General features: G+C 33.2%; 1 protein-coding gene across 4 annotated transcripts in view; it reads right to left on the bottom strand.

Annotated features, from left to right (window-relative positions):
• Positions 1 to 20388, bottom strand: part of FIG4 (FIG4 phosphoinositide 5-phosphatase) — a 131979-nt gene that overhangs the window by 56334 nt on the left and 55257 nt on the right. For all 4 annotated transcript variants that reach the window (XM_023503161.2, XM_031964422.1, XM_003769351.4 and 1 more), the window contains 8 exons: positions 18296 to 18396; positions 16518 to 16680; positions 13826 to 13923; positions 10164 to 10297; positions 8276 to 8392; positions 4997 to 5042; positions 2519 to 2667; positions 1306 to 1472 (listed from right to left, as the gene is read on the bottom strand). In XM_023503161.2, coding sequence (XP_023358929.1) covers positions 1306 to 1472; positions 2519 to 2667; positions 4997 to 5042; positions 8276 to 8392; positions 10164 to 10297; positions 13826 to 13923; positions 16518 to 16680; positions 18296 to 18396 — 975 coding nt within the window. The remainder of the gene's footprint in view (positions 1 to 1305; positions 1473 to 2518; positions 2668 to 4996; positions 5043 to 8275; positions 8393 to 10163; positions 10298 to 13825; positions 13924 to 16517; positions 16681 to 18295; positions 18397 to 20388) is intronic.

The following is a 20388-nucleotide window of genomic DNA, read 5'->3' on the forward strand; positions in this document are numbered from 1 at the left end:
ATCTAAAAGAGAAATAATTTAAACCACTGATCTTCAAATTATAAAGTTAGAGAGTGAAAGCAAATACAATATTTTTTGTTACATCTAGAAAAAAATCAGAGCAAATCCTTAATAAATGTTTGTTTGTTGACTTGACTCCAGAGGATTCTGGATAAAGTTTATAGTCATATAAAAAAAGGAAAGATGCCAAGGAACTAAAAAAAACAAATTATCCTTGAATAATCAGTGACTATTACTGAAAACTGCTTATCTAATTGGCAAGAAAATATTAATTTTATAAACTCAGGGGATTGTCAAAACTGTCAATATTATTTTTTAACTCTCCCCTCTTTCTCTCTCAAAAAAAAAAGAAAAGAAAACATCTGTGGATTATAATCAGAATGGCAGATGAAGAGTAAAGTATGCATAGAATTTGTGTTTAAAGTACAGATAATGTAAATAGCCACATACAATCACAAAATGTTTGTTTGTTGACTTGACTTGACTCCAGAGGATTCTGGATAAAGTTTATAGTCATATAAAAAAGGAAGGATGCCAAGGAACTAAAAAAAAAATTATCCTTGAATAATCAGTGACTATTACTGAAAACTGCTTATTTAATTGGCAAGAAAATATTAATTTTATAAACTCAGGGGACTGTCAAAACTGTCAATATTATTTTTTAACTCTCCCCTCTTTCTCTCTCAAAAAAAAAGAAAAGAAAACATCTGTGGATTATAATCAGAATGGCAGATGAAGAGTAGAGTTAAGTATGCATAGAATTTGTGTTTAAAGTACAGATAATGTAAATAGCCACATACAATCACAATACAGCCAGCTTTAGAAATATAGATTAAAAATTGAAGGGGCAGGGGCAACTAGGTAGTGCAATGGATACAGTATCAGCCCTGAAGTCAGGAGGACCTGAGTTCAAATGTGGTCTCAGACACTTAATACTCCCTAGCTGTGTGACCCTGGGCAAGTCACTTAACCCAATTGCCTCAGAAAAAAGGGGGAGGGGGGGCCCTTAAAGATCTTCTACTCAATCCTCATATTTTATAAATAGGCAACATGCAAGAGGAAGTGACTTATCTAAGCTAGGTAGCACATTCATACAACAGTCTTTCATTAGAAACAACTTAGCAATTAAAAACCTTATCTCTGAAAGAAAAAAAAAATAGCCCTGATTTCCTCCAGGTAAATCAGATGGCTAAAAAAACAAACAAAATAAAGTCTATATGAAGTGTTACACATGAAACAATAAAATCTCCAGACAGGCCTTTGTATCTCTTTGAGTTCTGAAATTATCTATAACTCCCCATTTACCTGAAAAAGCATTACTGTAATATCTAGACAGAGTTTGCATGATGTCTTTGGAATGCTGAGTCCATGGAGCTATCTTTCTATAAGTTTTGACTCGATGAACAAGCTGAGAACCACCATACTGAAGAGACAGAGTATCACCATGATCTTCATATAGTTCCTCAAATAACCTGTGTAAAAGATAATGCACATTTAAGAATTCTATTAGAACTCTGACAAAACTATCTATTTGGACCACAGCCTCAAGATAATCTTTCATTTCTGGCTTTCTTATGGTTTTTTCTCTTTTTTTTCTTTCAAGTCAAAATTCACTCTTATTCATCTTAAAGTCAGAAATCCTTTTCTTATTATGCTTTCAGTTTATGTTAGTATTTCAGTGGCCAAAAGTAACCTGACCAGAAACATAATGAGCCAAGATAAATTGTCTATATCTCTTTTTGACTTTTTGAATCTCACATTTGACATCTATTTTATTTTATTTCTGATATACCTCCTAAAAAAGTATAGTTTTTGTCATAGTTATAGCAAAATTGTTCTCTAAAAATATATAACTTTAATTTGTGCATATTTAAATATGTGTTACGATTTTTAGTTAAAATGGAATCTGTGGAGGTGACTGCTTAAATCTGCTTCAACTTTATCAGACCACTGACAGGCAACAACAGATATTATAGCATTTTTTAAAGTAGCCTTTTATTTGAGATCTGCTCTGTGATTAAACTCTACTAAGAAATAAAACTATTATTTTTTTTCTTCCAAAATGGTTCAGGGCTTATTAAGTTGCCTGCAGAATTAAATTTGCATATGAATGAAGTATTTATTAAGCATTTACCCCATTATGTATAAAGCACTGTGTCCTGTGCTAGGGATACAACTAGAAAAATAGGACAATCTCTGCTCTCAAGATAGTAACATTTTAATGAAATATGAAAAAAGTTCAATTCCTCAGGTAAATTCAACTTACTTAGACAAAACCAAAAACCAAAAAACATGACATGATACATCCATATTAAATATTAATGTTCAAAGAATTAGTTTGATTAATATTATATAGAAAACATGATAATTTGAAGAACTGAATAGTATGACCCACAAGATTAAATAGAATGCCTTTAGCTATTTTATAAAATAGTAAAATGTAATAAACATTTTAAAAATAATCAACAATGGTTTTGTGTCATTACATTGAAATAATGGTATACACAATAAATCTTACCTAACTGCATCTGTATCAAACTGTAGATTAGGTTTGTCAATCAATCCCAAGGAATATAGTTGATAAGCTAAAGCACATTTTCCTACCATAAACTGGGCTGTATTAGTGCGATCTAAGCAATCCACACAATTGGTACGAAGGACGCCAGTCTAAGAAATGAACAAACATAAAATTCTTCTGTTATTATATATCATGGACACAATTGTTTGAATCCAATTTCCATAACAGTCTAATTTTCTTTTTCTTTGGGAGTAATAGGAGGGATTCATAAAGAGAGTTTCAGAGCTGGAAAAGAATTTCGTAATCATATATCCCAATTTGTACCTCTCAAAGGAGCTTAGAATCTGACAAATAGATAGACTTTGCTTTGAAGAACTCCAAAGGGAAAAAAATTCCATGCTTTCCAATTCTCTTTGGAATAGCTCTATTTATTAGAAAGTTTTTCCTAACACTAAGCCTACATTTACTTGCCTCTGTGCACTTTCTAAATCCATTGCTCCTAGTTATTCTCCTGAGGCCAAATTGGGGAACAAAATCTAATTTTTGTTCAACATGACGCCTCTTCATGAATTTAAAGAACTATCATATATTTTCATGTATCTTTCTTCCATAATTTTTATATTTAACATGCTGTCTTCCATATTTAGAATGAATTCAAAGCCCTCTGCCATTTTGCTTATTCTAGGTACATTCTCCCACTTATCCAAGACCATCCTAAAATGTGATGCCCACAACCAAGCAAAATAGTCCAAATGTGTTCGTTGTAGATTATGACACCTCCTTATTTCCTGAAGTTATACTTCTCTTAATGCAACCTAAAATTATATTAACTTATTTGAATACCTTATTATACTGTTCTTAGACATGTCAAATATTTATTGCTAAACATGTAATTTTAAATAAAATTAAAGAATAAAATATCAAAATACATTTCTTGAGTTATAAGAAGGCAGATTTTTAGCTTTCTTAGAATTGCTACAATTGCATTTTTAAATTGTTTGGACTTTAAATGATTTTTCTTATTCATTTTAGTGGAATTAAATCATTACCCACCTATGTGCTTCCTTAACTCACATTATACTTTTCATATATATTTTTTATCACACTTCAACCTTCTACTGAACAAATATTAAGTATCTGTGATGCGCCAGGCACTGTGCTAGGTAGTGGGAGAATTCACATACTACTATATAAACAATTCATTTGACTTCTATAGGATGACAGAAACATGGAGCAATTTTCTCATATTCTCCCACTGTCACAACTCAAATGCCAGGAAACACTATAATTATCAGCACCCAAAATAGGAAGCTAAGAACAGAGAATCATGCTCCACATTACAACAGGACAACACTATACTGCTCACAGCTGAACCACATTGAGCCATCATTATAAACAAAGGCCACATGAAGTAGAGAATTAAACAAAGAATATGGTTATAGACTATTTTTACAAGGTATAGAAATTTGCAACTCCTTCAGTTGCCTTTGGAAGAAAATTCAGATTCAGGTGAACTTCCAGGGGTCAAGGAGTTCATGCTTGAGTTGTAGAACTCCCCAAGAAGCTTTGACTGACCAGGATATGTCATTGTGTCTCCTCCCCACAGAATGCTAACTCTTGAAAAGGGAGCCAGCAGAGCTGTATATGTACACCTGTGTAAACATACATGTTTCTCCTCTTGCAAATATTTTGTACACTGTAGTTATGTTTAATACTTTCCCAGTGCCTAAGTATCAGTCTTTTGGTGGTAATTTAGGCACTGAGACAGCCTAAGGTTCCATCTCTGCTAAGACATCTGCCTCTGACTGCCCTCCATTAATCTCAGAGAGAGATTTGGGAGCCCCAAATGTAACAGGACCTTCTTGATGCACTTATTATAAATTACAGCCCACCATCAATTTATGAAAAATCCCCTCATAGACTCTAAGTTTCATGAAGTTAGAGATTATGTGTTATCTTAGTGAGGTATCTCATCCAATCCCTAGTACAGAGATAATTCTTTATGGGTGTTTTTGTTTTGTTTTGTTTTGTTTTTAATGAGACAATTGGGTTAAATGACTTGCTCAGGGTCACATAGAGGTAATTCTTAATAAATGTTTGTTGAATTAAGTCCCAATTATTTGTAGCTATTATAGCTGCTGCTTCTAGGACAAAGATCCCAGAAGTGCTAAATAAAATTTATTACATGTTCAACATTTGGCACTTAAATATCCAAAAAGAAAATTTTAGGAAGCCAGGACTTTTTTTTTAAATGGCTTCATCCTAAATTATGCCCTAAGTAAGAATTATACCTCTCTGTTTGTCTTCAAATTGTTACATTAATTTCAGTAGATTTTATTTATTTATTTAATATTTTACCACAATTACATTCAAAACATTTTTTAAGACTTTTGAGTTCTAGGCTCTAGGTTCTCTTCCGTATCCCCACCCATAATTTCAGTAGCTTCACTTATTATTGACCACTACTATTTTCTATACCTGCAAGCGACCAGTGGGAACCACACATCCTCCTAGTTCATTCCACCTGTTTTAAAAAAGAGATTTATTTTCATTTCAAAAGGTGAATTGCATAATGACTTTTGTTCTAGTTTTAAATTATCATAACATCAAAGAGAGCTATGTTACTGTTCAGTTGTTTAATCTTGTTCGACTCTTTGACCCTAAAAGCTATAGTACCTTTTTGGCAAAAAAAAAAAAAAGTATACATCCTCAGCACTAGAGTGGTTTGCTATTTCTTTCTCCAGTAGTTTAATACAAACATGGTTAAGTGATTTGCCGAAAGTCACACAGCTAGTAAGTCACTGAGGCTGCATTTGAACTCAGGCCTTCCTAACTCTAGGCCTAGCACTCTTATCCACTGAAGCAACAAGCTGCCTTCAAGAGAACCATAAAGAATATAAAGAACTGATATTCTCCTTTGAGGCAGATGAAGGTTCAAATCATCCAAAATATATGGTTGCCAGGGGGTAGCTAGATGGTGCAGTGAATAGAACACCAACCCTGAAGTCAGGAGGGCCTGAGTTCAAATCTGGTCTCAGACACTTAACACATTTCCTAGTGTGTGACCCTGAGCAAGTCACTTAACCCCAATTGCCTCAGCAAAAATAAATAAATAAATAAAAACACAAAGAAAAGGAAAACAAAATATATGGTTGCCATTTATAACCTACCTTAGGTAATCAATTCTAACACGTTTCTTTCCACTAAAGAAACTCTTGTATCTGTCCCAACCAAAACCTTTTTTGCCCATTTTCTCTTTCATCTCACAAGGATAAAGAAAAACTTAAAGATCATCTTCACAAAAATATTTCATATATTAAAGACATATTTAAGTCAGTTGTTAGTCTTCTCTTCTCAAAGTTAAATCACAGCAATTCTTTCAATCTTTCCTCCTTGGATCAATTTTCCATACATACTGTTCATTTGCCTTTAGAGTTCCCTCTTTCCTTCACATCTTTTTAAAGTGAGTGCTCAAAGATAAAATGCTAATTCTAGCAGGATTATTGCTCCACATATGTTTTCTCTTCTATTTCAAATACATTGAAGTAAAATATTGACTTTTTATTACTGCTGACTTAAATCATATGCCAACAATTCAGAGCTGGAAGGGACATTACAAGTCTCCTAGATCAGCCTCCTTAACTGAAGAAACTGAGACCTAGAAAATTTAAGTGATTTGCTCAAGTGGAAGAATCAGGAATTGAAGCACCAGGTTTTCTGACTCAAAACTCAGTGTTCTTCTTCTCTACTGCACCTCAGTGTCTCCCCCGAGTTAGTTAAATGTAAGAGAAAATAAACATGTGCGGTATCTGATGATCTTACTTACTTTTGGGAGAAAGGATGAGTATGAAACGCTTTCTATTTATCGTAGCTGTATAACTACATAAAGAACTTCATTGCCTAAATTAAGTGCTTCATCTTTACCATCATCAAATCTCTTTTTCCAAGACCTAAATAGGAATCTGACCTGGAATCAGACTTCCTTCACTGGTACAGGAAACTCCATACTTTTTCTATCCTGCTTCAAATATATCTAAATAAAATGTTGAATTTTTATTATTGTTGGATTAGATTATAAAACAATTTAGGGATAGAAGGGATATCAAAGGTCTCCTGGACTACCTCCTCAGCCCTACCAATGCAGGTCAGTACCTTCACTATAACTCATGGTCTTAGAGCTGCATAGAACAGTGAAAAACTAAGGGACTTGCCCAGCCTTACTCAGACAATATGGGAAATTGGGGAGGAAGAGGCCTGTGGACCTTGAGCATATCACTTCCTGGCTTCAAGGCTGGTTCTCTATCCATGATGTTACACTACCTCTCCATAGATCATGACATATAATTTGCTATCCCTCTGAAAATACTGATGATGTCATCACATCAATGTATAAATCTGTAATGGACCATGACGGACTCATGTATAACATTTCTACTCTTGGAAGAGAGGTGGTGGTATGGGAGTGGGAGGGAGTTAGGGATAAGAAATCCACACACAGTAAATGGAAAGGGCACAGAATATTCTCCTATTTAACTTTTGCTACTGTTTCTGTTTCTCCTTACCTCCAACTCTGCAATCTGAATCTCCAACCATGTGAAACTGAAAAAACTAGCAATAATGGTAACACCTATCCTACTGACCAATGGCCAGTCATTCAAAGTCTCTCTCTTTTTTCTAATACCAGACAAGAATTTAACAACAAGGAACATGCAGCTGATGACTTTGTCACCTTGAAGCCCATCTTCCTTGAGAAGTGGAGTAAAATGGGACAGGGATAGCCTCTGAGGTGATGCAGGAGGCTTCAAAAAGGAAGTAATTAAAAATACTTTTGTGGCTATTCTAACTACTTTCTGCCACCCTGTTCTGGCCCTACTCACATCTCTCCAGTTCTCCTTAACTCAAATCCAATTCACTTTCAAGTACGATATCACCCTCCTGAGTCATCAGTCCTTTCTTAAGAGTGGAAAAACAACAAAAATCTCTGCCATGATAATAAAACCACAAATCTGGAAGATAACAGCACTTTAGCAATCTGTGTTAGCCTTTTGCTTCCTTCCTCCTTTTTCCCTCCCTCCTCATCTTGTATCACTCTCCAGGTCTCTCTGCCTCTGTCCTCTGCCTGTCTCTCTCCCTCCTCCTCAATCCCCACCCTCCACCCCCCCCTTCCTCTCTGCCTTCCCCTTCCTTTCCCTCTCTATCTCTCCCCCTGTCTCCTTTCTCCCTCCCTCTCCCTCTCTCTCTCTCTCTCTCTCTCACTCTCTCTGTCTTCCCTCCTCCTCCCCTTCTCCCTTTACCTTCCCACCCCCCTCAAGGTTACATGATTTGCCCAGAGTCACATTGTTATCAAGTGTCTGAGGCTAGATTTGAATTTAGGTCTTCCTGAATTCATGGCTGGTGCTCTATCCACGAGTCACCTACCTCTCCTGCAAGCCATGTTTTCAAAAGACATTGTCAGTAACTAGTAATTGGTTGCTTTTTTGCCCCAAATCAAAAGACCTATTGTAGAGGTATGCTAGCATAATGAAACAATGCTGTAGTATTCATTCAGTGCTGTAATATTCACACAGAATATTTATTCCATAACTTGCTTCTAAAGCTTTAGGCCACTCAGTCACATCAGTTAATACTATTAAAAAAAGCACAAAAGTTATTGCTTTTACAAGTAACAAGTATTGCTAGTATTTAATGTAATGTTTCTATCTTTGTGACCATAAAATAAATACTTGCTACCTTTTACATATTTAAAAATATACTTACTTTTCATCTGGTCGCAAAATGCTACAGTAGGAATCTGGACGGTTTACAAAGAAGCCTGTTTTCTTTACCAAACTTTCTGCAAGCACATTTAGTCGATCAAGAACATTACATAGCTTGCTGAGGAGAAAATCCAAATTTAGAATAAGTTTTTACCTTCAAGGAATAGGACAAATACATTCAGTTGGCATACATTCATGTTTTTTTTTTTAAAGAGATTTAGGCTAGAATTTAATAATAAAGTTATAACGATTCATTTCTAGACTGCAGATGCTAACTAGTAAAAACATACAAAAGAATATAATGAATCACGGATCCCCAATTAATGGCTGCAGCTAGGTAACATAGTAGCACAATGTTGGATCTGGAGTTAGGTTGACTCATCTTAGTGAGTTTAAATTTGTCCTTGGACACTTACTAACTAGCTGTAAGACTCTGGGCAAGTCAATTATCCCTATCTGCCTCAGTTTTCTCATCTGTAAAACGAGCTGGAAATAGAAATGGCAAACCACTCTAGGGTCTCTGCCAAGAAAATTCTAAATGGGATCACAGAGAATTGGATACTACTGAAAAACAACTTAACTATAACCACAATTTCATTATGTCAGTGGTACTTATTTTTCTATTTTTTTTTTTGCCTTCTCTAAAAGTAATGTCACATTCAGTAAAGAACTATATGCAGGATGTTCCCTATACAAAGCATCGGAGAGGCAGAATTAAAAAATAGGTTCTCTACCCTAAGGAAGTTCATAATCCATAAAGAAAAGACAAAACATAGAGAAATAAACAATTTGGTAGCACGGAGTAGAAAATATTTTAAGTCATGTATGACTGGATTGAGCTGCCCAGAAAAGGAACTGTTGGAATGAGTGAGTTATGAATCAGGTTTTAAAAGAAATGACTAACATTTATGGCAAGAGAAAAGATACTCTTTTGTCATGCTAGTATCATGAGCAAAAGTACTGAGATAGATGATATCAAATTGAATATGGGGCAAAAGGACTGTGTATGAAGATTAATGAGTGTTGGCAGTTTAGATTTATTGGTTAATATTATGATGAGGAATTCAGATTCTTTCTCTTTTTTAATTTGTTTGTTTATCTGCTTATTTTAGCACACATTGCTTTATAAATCATGTTGAAAGAGAAAAATCAGAGCAAAATTGATTGGGAAGGATAAAAAAAAAAAAAAAAACAGAAAAAAGAAGCAAACAGAGCATGTGTTGATCTACGTACTGCCTCCTTAGTTCTTTTTCTGGATGCAGATGGCATTTTCTGTCCAAAGTCTATTGGGATTCTTTTGGATCACTGAATCACTAAGAACCAAGTCTTTCATAGATGATCATTACACATTCTTGCTGTTATGATGTACAATGTATTCCTGATTCTGCTTGTTTCACTAAGCATCAGTTCATGTAAATCTTTCCAGACTTTTCTAAAATCAGCTTTTTTATAGAATAATAATATTCCATTAACTTCATATACCAGGAATTCATATTCAACATAAATACTAAGGGGCCATTGTTGATTCTTGACCTAATAAATGCTGTTTCAAAAGTGATGTCTGAGAAGGAGGATTTGTTCAGCCAAAGAAGGGATTGAAAAAAGGAAAGACTAAAACTTTCAATAAGTACAATATACTCTTCACTAATTAGAGATACAATAGTGGCAGTCTCAAATAAAATCTGGCTTTTGTATATTTTGGGGCAACTTGTTTAAGTTGCTTAGGTTTACTCTTACTTCATATACCAGCAATGAACCTATCTCCCTTGTTAGATTAGTGAAAGAAACTAAAACATTAGCATTTATTTGCCACAGAGATCAGCTTACTAAAGAAACTATTACAAGAGCAAGAACATAATACAATAAAATATAAATGAGTATCCATTCACCTTTTGGTATATTTGGCCATGTCCCAAGGGATATAAACAATAGAATGTTCAGGAGGCAAAAACTGATTGAGGTAAGTAACAGCAGCAACAAGTTCTTCACTCAGAATTCTTTCATGCTTTCTTTTTTCACGTTCCTGTATTAAAAAAATTTTTTTAAATTTCTTAACATTGTAATTATCTTATGTCAGAGGCAGAGGTTTTAAAATATCTGTTAGCTTACATAATTTAAAAGTCATAAGGCTAAGCTTACCTACTAAAACCTTAGGTCTGAGTGAATTAAGTCACTGGTAAATGGATTACATTGTTTGGAAAACCCCAAAGAAATTAACATAATAAATTGAAATGACCTAAGCTTAACCTAAAGTCATGAACAAACACACTATTAAAGATATCACCTTTTGCTCTGGGACAGTACTAGAGCAGAGAGAAGCAGAAGCTTCTCAACAATCATCTACTTTAGGACTCTACTCAAAATCCTATACCTCTTTAGACCAAAACTTCATTCATAGGCCACTACTTCTATTCCAAAGGTATATCTCTCACTATTAGATTAAAAGCTCCTTGAAAGCAGAAACTACCTCAACTTTGTATTCGAATCCCCAATAACTAGCAAAATGTCTGATATATATGCTATTTTTACTCATTCATTTCCTGTAAGTTTTTTTTCTTCCTTTCCTTCCTTTATATACTTGCTCCTTCTCTCCTTCCTTCCTATGTTCCTACAACTTCCTGAACCATTTCTAATAGATCTGCCTTAAATAATTTAAAAGATTATTCAAATCAAAATTCCTCAAGTGAAAAGACTGCTTCCAAATGTAGGGAAAAGTAAGCATTTAGCCCCATCACACTGAAAGCAAGTCTAGAATTCATAACTGCTTAGTTTTCAAGGGTAATGAATTAAGTTACCTAAGTACAATATAAAAGTAAAATGTTATGGATTTTTTTACCCAAGTAAACCAAGTTGTCATCTAAAGAGATTTGGCAAGAATTATGAGAAAAGAACAGCGCTAATAACTATACTAAATTACCAGACAAGATGACTCTAAATCAAAAGTTAACTTGGTCTATTTACATATCTAAGGCATAATAATAATGTGTGAAAGAAACAGTGTGAAGTAGCAAACAGGAAGACCTGGCTACCCGTCCTGCTACTTCCTGATACAAGGCTATATGACAGCACTTTTGGACTATAATATGCATATATGTCCAACAACATCTATATTTTAAGTCACAATAAAATTATATATATATATATATGCATATACACATATTACATATGTGGATTGATTTTTTTTTCTATAAGGCCCTTTAAATTAATAAGAAAAGGTTTTAAGGAATTAAAGGATAAAGCTCCATTCAACCTTGAAAAAGTAACTTTATGTCTCTTCTACAAAATGAGGTTAGACAAGATGACCTCTAAAGCAACACTTCTCAAATGTTTTGTTCTCAGGATTCTTTACACTTTTTTTTTTTCTGATGCTTTACACTCTTAAAAGTTTTTAAGGACCCCAAAGAGTTTTTATGCATGAGTTATATCTATTGATATTTACCATCCTGGAAATTAAAATTGATAAAATACAAACTATTTGTCAATTCATTTGAAAATCATAATGACCTTATCGTATTTTAGTACATTTTTATAAAAATAACCTTTCCAAAACAAACAAAAAAAAAAAATTAGTGAGAAGAATCACACTGGTCTATCATTTTTTGCAAATCTTTATAATGTCTGAATTAATATGAAATAAAATCTAGTTTCATACAAATAGGTAGTTTGGAAAAAGAAGGAATATTTCAATAGGCAAATAATATGTTAGTGTTATTTTGAAAACAGTTTTAATGTCATAGAATCACTAAAAAGGTCTTGGGGACTTCCAGGGACCACTTTGAAAACTGATGTTCTATGGTACCTTCTAACAATAAAATTATGATCCTGATAATCATATTTTTAACATAATTCTGAGGGCGTCTTCATACCTTTCTTATTAAACAGCACCTAAAATCCACATTTCAATTAAAAAAAAAGCCAACAACATTATTCATAAATTTCTAAATTTAAGTAGTTACAGATTTTTTGTTACTGCTATTCATGTATATGCACAAAGACATTTTGACTCTTTCATTACAGGATTAAAAGGTCTTTCTGAAGTGAACCAAATTTACAATATTCTCTTTCCCTCTGATACATAGGAACCAATGTCTCTTTAAAAACAAAACAAAATACTTGTCTAAATTACCATTAAAGAGCAATTTAATCCCCAAGTGCATAATCACCATGTTACTAACTACTTCTGTGTTTTGAATAGCAAAGAAACAATGTAACAAGTATAGTTTTTAAAATATACTGACCTTTTTTAACATTCAAAAAATTTACACATGAGATTTTGGAGAAACCACTCTAATAATTATATATCAGACATTAATTTTTAATGTATTATAATGACAGAAAGAATGAAACTTAACATCCTAAAAGTAAATCTCCATATTGCCCCAGATTTTTAGTGACACTTAAGAGAACTCCGTAAAATATAAACAATGATTCATTTATCAAGTACTTGTAAATAAATGTAGATCTGTGTCCTAATGATATCTTTTGAAATCTGACTATAAATACAAGATGAGATTTTTTTTACTAAATTTAATTAAAATTCTAAAATGTTTTACTACATTTCTCAAAAGGGTTTCATATCACAGATTTTTACAATATTAACATATACTACTATCTATGTCCTGTTTCCTTGACCTGTGTCCTAAAACAAATGCTTATAGATGACATATTTGGATTTGATACCACTTGATCCCCCTAAGGTCTTATGAATAATTAGGGCAACTTTAATAAAAAAAAGGCAAATAGACTAGAGATGGTAATGATACCAACACATTTAATTCTGCTTGCTGTCCCTGACATATAACTCTATTTTCACTTCCTAAAATCTGCTTTGTGATTCTACTCTGATTATCTTCCTATAAGATCTTGAAGTTCAGAAGTGTCAAACACAAAGCCTATAGCAATCTGAACCAAATTAAAATATAATTAGAAAATATCAACAAAATAACTAAAAATAGGATAAAACATAGATAACATTAATTTGTGGTTTTCTAAGTCAATATGTGACGTGCTGGGATCTTTATGTATGGATTAAAGGTCCCATTTCTATTGGAACTTAATACTAGTGTTGTAAGCTCTTAGTGGTATGTCCATATTTCAAGAAATATCTGTGACATCCTATCTCCTTAACCTAGTTTCCCTTGGCTTCTAATTAGGTGAGCAAAGGTAGAATACACTGTAGGTTAGAATAACTTCCTATAATATTTTATTTTTCCCAGGGAGCAGGGTATGGAGATCAAGTAGAAAATTAATTTGTACATATCCAGACAAAGGGATTAATAGGATGAACCTAGGTAAAGAAATCAGAAAAACCTGACTACTAGCATTTCCATAAAGAGCCTCTTCTTATCTTCTTGAGTTGAGGCTATCTAGAGTCAGGAACCCAACAGGTCAGAAATTAAATTCAAAGAAGAAAGGGAGATTGCTGGCAGGTTTTGCCAAGCTGAAACATTCCCGTTCTGGAGAATAATAGAAAAATGTGCAGTGGATCCTTAGGACCGAAGAAAAGATCACTAAACTTATTTAGATTACATAATATAATACCATACCATACCTTCACTAGATTTAAGATGATAATAGGGGAGCCAAACCTCTGGAACATCTGGTCAAAGTGAAGAGCAGCTATATGGGCAAATGGATCTGCTTGATCCACTGAGAAAAATAAAATAATGCAAACAAAATTATTTGTTAAAATCAAGGAGTCTTTTTTTCATTATCTATTTCTAAAAAAAAGTTTTTAAGGAAATAGCATTCATCTTGAAATTATCTGAATGCGTTTCCTAAATACCCATAAAGAAAGATTGATGTTAAATAGCATTCTGAAGCTAAACAAGTATAAATGGATTTCATGCACATATTTATATATCAGATTATCTTCTGTCTTGGAGAGGGAGAAGATAAAGGGAAAGAGGGAGAAAAATTTGCAACAATAGTCTTACAAAAACAAATGCTGAAAACTATTTTTACATATATTTGGAAAATAAAATACTACTGAAAATTTTTTAAAAATGCAATTCATTTCTCAAAAACACTTTTTAAAAGAAAAAGAAAAATTCACGTGGTGTGTGTGCGTGTGTGTGTGTGTGTATGACAAAGTTCTCTGTTCAAATTAATAGATATTTCTCTTAGAGAAATGAGGCAAACAGTGAAAAATGTTTGAGAAAGAGTCAGAAGACCAAGGTTCCAGATTGAGTTCTGTTATAAATTAACTATGTGACCCCCAAATAAGTTAATTTACCACAATGGGAATTGTTTTTCTTCTCTATAAAATGACATGGGTGGTCTAGATCAAGGTTTCCTAAAATTTTTCCACTCACAATTCATTTTCACCCAAAACATTTTTATGTGAGACATCCAGGTATATAAGTATATAAAACAAACATATAAATCAAACATTTAGTAATAATAAATTATTATTTCATGATCCCCACATTCAGCTACTAGAGCCCATATAGGGGTCAAAGACTACAGTTTAAGAAGTTAGGGCTTAAATAAGAAATTCTTGCTCTTTTTATGTCATGGACCTCTTGGTGTTATGAAGCCTATTACATTCAGTAATTCTCAGTATTGTGTTTTTAATTACATAATATAAAGTATTACAAAGAAAATCAATTATATTTAAATAGTCATCAAAATGTTTTCAAAACAAATTCATGAACCCGATGTATAAATAAGGTTCTCCTTTATAGCCTCTTCTTATAAAATGGGTCCTAGAAACATAACTAATTAAGTTAACATTTCTAAGAAATGAAATGCAGTCATCACTTAATGACTATCTATATTATTCTATAATCTATAAATACCACTACTTTAATCGAATGAATATATTTATATATAAGAAGTAAAGTAGTAGAAAGGGAATATTTGGGATCAGAAGATCCAAATGCAACTCAAAGGGCTGCCCATCAAATGGGAAATGGCTAAATAAGCTGTGCTATATGATTGTAATGGAATACTACTATGCTATAAGAAATGACAAGCAGGATGATTTCAAAAAAACCTCCAAAAACTTAGATGAACTGATGCATAATGAAGTGAACAGAACCAGAAAAACACTGTACACAAAAAAAGGAACTGAAAAGAGTGAAAAAGTAAGAGAGATAAAGGCATCTGGTGGAATACTGTAGGCAATATTGGGAAAGTCAAGAGTACAGCCTGGGGAGACTTGAAGACAAGGTTGTCCTAAGACTCCTGAAATGGAGATCTAGGAGGAATCAGAGAAATGGCAAGGATAGAGGACACTCCACTTTGTGCATTTCCTTGTAAGAAGATTTCTGGGGTATTGCAAAGATTTACTATCCATGGTAGACAAGAATAGTAAATACAGAAGCTGGAACTTGGATTTGGAAATTCTTTTAAAAAAATTTTTTTTTATTTAAAATTTTGAGTTCCAAATTCTTTTTTTTTTCAGCTCCCTTTTTTGTGTTGTCTTCACCTATTAGAATTCAAACTCCTTGAAGGAAGGAATATCTTTCTTTCTTCTTGTATTTGTATTCTCAGAACTTAGAAATGTGTCACTTGTGTTTGTATTCTCAGAACTTAGAAATGTCTGACATGTACTAAGTACTTAATAAATGCTTGTTTAAACTTGACTTGTCAACGTGGCCTGGCCACAATCTAGGCATAACCTGTCACTTAGTTTCTCTGACCTTTAGTTTCCTCCTCCGTAAAATGAGGATAATAAACTTTGCACTATCTACCTCATAGACTTGCTGTGAAAGAAGCAATTTGTAAAGCATACAGTACATAAATTATCCTCTATTCTATATTACAAAGATCTATTTTAAGAACTCCATTATAATGGCTTAAAACCCCTCCATTTACACAGATAAAGAATCCTACAATAATCAAAAATATTTACTAATTTGGAATTTTAAACTAAGATAATTTTATCAATTAAAGAAGGCATGAAGCCTATGTCATTTTAAAACTTTAAGTTTTTTTAAGCTCTCTTGTTCAAGTCATTTCTTCAGTCATGTTCAACTCTCTGTGACCCTATTTGGTGACAATATGCTGGAGTGATTTACCATTCCCTTCTCCAGCTAATATTACAGATAAAAAACAGGATAAAAGATCTAAGTGATTTGCTCAGAGCCAAATTTGAATTCAGATCTTCCCGACTCCAAGCCTGGCACTCCATTCAATATACCACCAGGCTGCTTTTTTAAAACTAAGCCTTCACTAATATGCCACATTACATAGGGAACAATCATTAAAATTATTGCTTAAAAGTATTTACCACATACATGTAATTGGAGGCTTAGGCATCATAGTTGAAATATCTTGAGACCAATATAAGGGGACAGATCCTCTAACTTGCACATAAGAGGAATAGCTTCCTGCTGTAAATGACATTACAGAAGCATCGCAGAGTATCTGTTCAGTCTCTACTTCATTAGCAACATCACCCTGCAAAAAACACATACACACATACATTGAAAACAAAAAACACAAGTATGTAGCTAAGTTATAATGCCTGCCAACAGAAATATCATGAATGTAACAAAATACATCCAATATAAAATATGAATATAAGTCAAAAGACAAGTTTTGAAAGGAAATTTTCACAGGAAGGTAATTTTTAAAAAACAGAAGAGAGATTAAAGAAAACAAAAAAAAATCAAATTAAAACTAGTCAATAAAACAAGTACTAGGTGAAAAACATTTAAAGAAATACAAACTTGTAATTCAACTGATTTAAATTTTTTTAAAATTACAATAAACCAAACCAAAAGACAGAATATCAAAAATTAAAACATAAACTGAGGGAGAAAGGACCAAGAGAGATCAAAATATGTTGTCAATAGCTTTCTTCTGGCAGAGAAATGAAAAAGAATTGGATCAGCTGTGGTACTTCTCACTCTCAGAGGCATTAATATCATTTCTATCTGCTTATGTTATAAAAATAGATGATGCAAAACTTATTTAACCCATTTTAGAAGATAGCTTTCTGGCATTTCAAAAACTAAATTCTTGAAAATATTGATTGTTGGTTTAAGCCAGATTTAAAAAATCAAACTGTCAATATATACTTGACTTAGTCATTCACCTTGCCATACTCAACTGGCTTAACACAAGTGATAGTGCAGAGCCTGAAGGTGACAAAGCAGGTATGATGAATTATAGAAAGGTGGTATTCCTCCCTCTTGTGGCTGACTCTTAAGACTACATAATTTAGAGAAGAAAAAGGATAAGTGTTTCCATCTGCCTCCCACTACTAATTACCAAACATATTACTCCCAGAATGAGTATTTCCCCCTGCCTGCCCCATTTTTATAAATAGCTATTTCCATTTCTGTATTATCCATATCCTTCTTTCCCCATTATGATACTTCAGCTGATAATCCTGGATGATCTTTTATCATCCAGGAAATATGTGATCGTAAAAGGAAGGTCAATCATGTAGCAAGAGAAACAAGAGATGGGTATTAAAAAACCTACATGGAAGACAATGAGGTAGATCCTTCCATGAAGGATTTAGGGGAAGACAAAGGATCACTGGAAAACAGATTTAGAGCCCAAGGGACCTTGAAGGCCATCTGTTCCATCCCACTCATTTTATAAATCAGGAACCAGAACCTAAAAGGATTATCTAAGTCATATAGGTAGTGAATAGCAGAACTGGGATTTAAATCCAGATTTTATGATCCAAATATAAGAAACTTCCTTCTATCATACTATGCTGACATGGACAGGAGGTATCCCAAATGAGATGGCACAGAGAGGATGAAATCTGCAAAACAAGACTGAGCAACTATATCAATAAGATTAAGAAGCCATTCAAGCTTTGAGATGTAGTCACTAGTCTTAAACATTAGTCAAGGCCTGAGTCCCCCAAGTAATAATGTAGATAATTTTTCAAAACGCTTAAAAGTTAATAATTTTCCTGCCAACTTTTACATAATCTGGAAGATTTTATATTATCTAATCAAGAAAGATATTCTCACAGTCAATATCTGAAAACTTCATAAAGTTTTTACATATAAAACAGACATAAATAGCAAAAAACCTACTTTTTTCTTACCTCACAGTTTGCACCTCTTTTTAAAAAACGGGTTCCAGCAAATTTACTTGATCTTCTAGCTATCAAAGTAACATAAACTGGTCTGCCATAAATTAACAGCTCTGAGAAATCAAGTTCAAGTTCTTTAACACATATTATTTACAGGCAATATCATGTGAAATAATTTTTTTCTGACAAACATATTTAAATAACACTCTTTTGGACTTACTATAGGATACCAAGATGCCTTTCCCAAAGCAAAACCTATACTCTTTTCAGAAATTAGGGCTTATTTTCTTTCTCTCTACTTTTTGCTCCCCTATTTTTTCCTTCTCTTTTCCCTCCCTTCCTCCCTCTCCTTTTTATTGTTTTTGAAATTAAGTATCTATCTCACTGAGGTGGAAAGAAAGCAGGCACACAAGGGACCAATCTCAGTACCAAAGCTCTGATCTACTTCATTTTTGATGTGGGTTATTGTCCTTCCTTAAGCAGCCTGCTGATTGCTAAGAAACTAACTATATATGGTGACAAACGCCCTTCAAAGATATCACATTGGCTTAGTTCACTGCAGTTTATAAGTCCCAAACTCAGGTAACCAACTAGCTTATATCTCACTAGGAGGAAGGATTATATAGGCATTTACCACCATGACAAGCAACAAATTCTCTTAATTCTTGTCTGAAAAAAAAATGAATTTGAACTTTCCAAAACAGCCAAAGTTACTGAGAGATAACTTCAATGCATGAGAGAAGAGATTATTAATATTTTGATCAAAAATGAGATGTAATAGTAATAAAACTATTCTTATATATATCATAAATTAGTTTGAAAGCCAAGTTCAAAATTGGAATTTTTAAAACATTTTGAGCAACAGCACATCACTGGAATAAAGAGTCTTCCAAAGTGGCATCTTTAAAAGGCAATATTTATATATAATATGTAAACACTGGTGTTTTTAAAAAATACTTCAACAACTCATTATAGTTTCCCTTTTTGTATAAAGTCCATTTATAGGCATTTAGCTGTTGAAAGATTAATTTCTGAATTCTATGATAATACAACCAACAAACTGAAGACAAAAAAAATCTAAGAAAACAACAATAGTCATCTAGATCTACACTGAAAAGGAAGCAGATGACACAATGAAATAGATGGAGTATACAGTGCACAAAAGCATCCCAGACAAGTAAAGAGTTTGATTCTGACCCTAGTTTTGTCACTAAATAGCCGTTTTATCTTGTAAACCATATAACCTCTAGATCTCACTTTCTTCCTCTATAAAATGGGGAGATTAGAGGCATTGTGGCTTTAACATTCTAGAATTTCTATCATGTCAAAATGACCTTTTTCTTAAATTTGTCTCTAGAATACTAAATATGTGATAAAAATGCAATAAGAAAAAATGAAAATTTACAATGATGGGGAAAAAGAAAGGCTTCACAAAACTTTATAAAATCCTATTACAGTGTGTACAAATTACATACTTAGAGGTCTTTTCAAAGTTTCTACCTAAAGTGATTCATTTAAAACATTACAATACAAAACCATTTTCTCAAACTGTTTTCAGCATAACTCTAGAGTAAAATCAATGGAAGAAGAGTAAATTTAAATACTTAACAGAGGGAAATGGTCCATAAAACATGTCAACACTCTAACCAGGATACAACCTACCTCAAAAAAGAGACAAGTTTTTCAAAGAAAACATTTTTCCCTTATTGCATAACCTGAGTCCAATCCTACAGTGCCTTACAATTTCTCACATCAATTCCTTTCTTTTCACTCCCAGTGACTTCACCCTAGCCTGGGCTCTCATAACTTTACATTTGGGCTGCGGCAAATGGATTCTAGTGTCTATGTTTTCTTTTTCTTCCTACTCCAATCCATCCTACATACTTCTGTAGATTACTCTTCTTGAAACATTGCTTTACATATGTCACCCTCTGCTTAAAAACTCTTAATAGAACTTCACTGACCACAGTTTTCTTAGCTTGACATTCAAGTCTTTCCCCAATCTGGTCCTTATATTTTCATTTCTCCAAACCAATTTCCCATTGTCCCTCCATATAAGATCCTCAAGAGCATGGTCTATGGATCCCTGAGAAACTTTCAGGGGA

Source organism: Sarcophilus harrisii, chromosome 4 (assembly GCF_902635505.1).
Source record: "Sarcophilus harrisii chromosome 4, mSarHar1.11, whole genome shotgun sequence".
Taxonomy (NCBI): domain Eukaryota; kingdom Metazoa; phylum Chordata; class Mammalia; order Dasyuromorphia; family Dasyuridae; genus Sarcophilus; species Sarcophilus harrisii.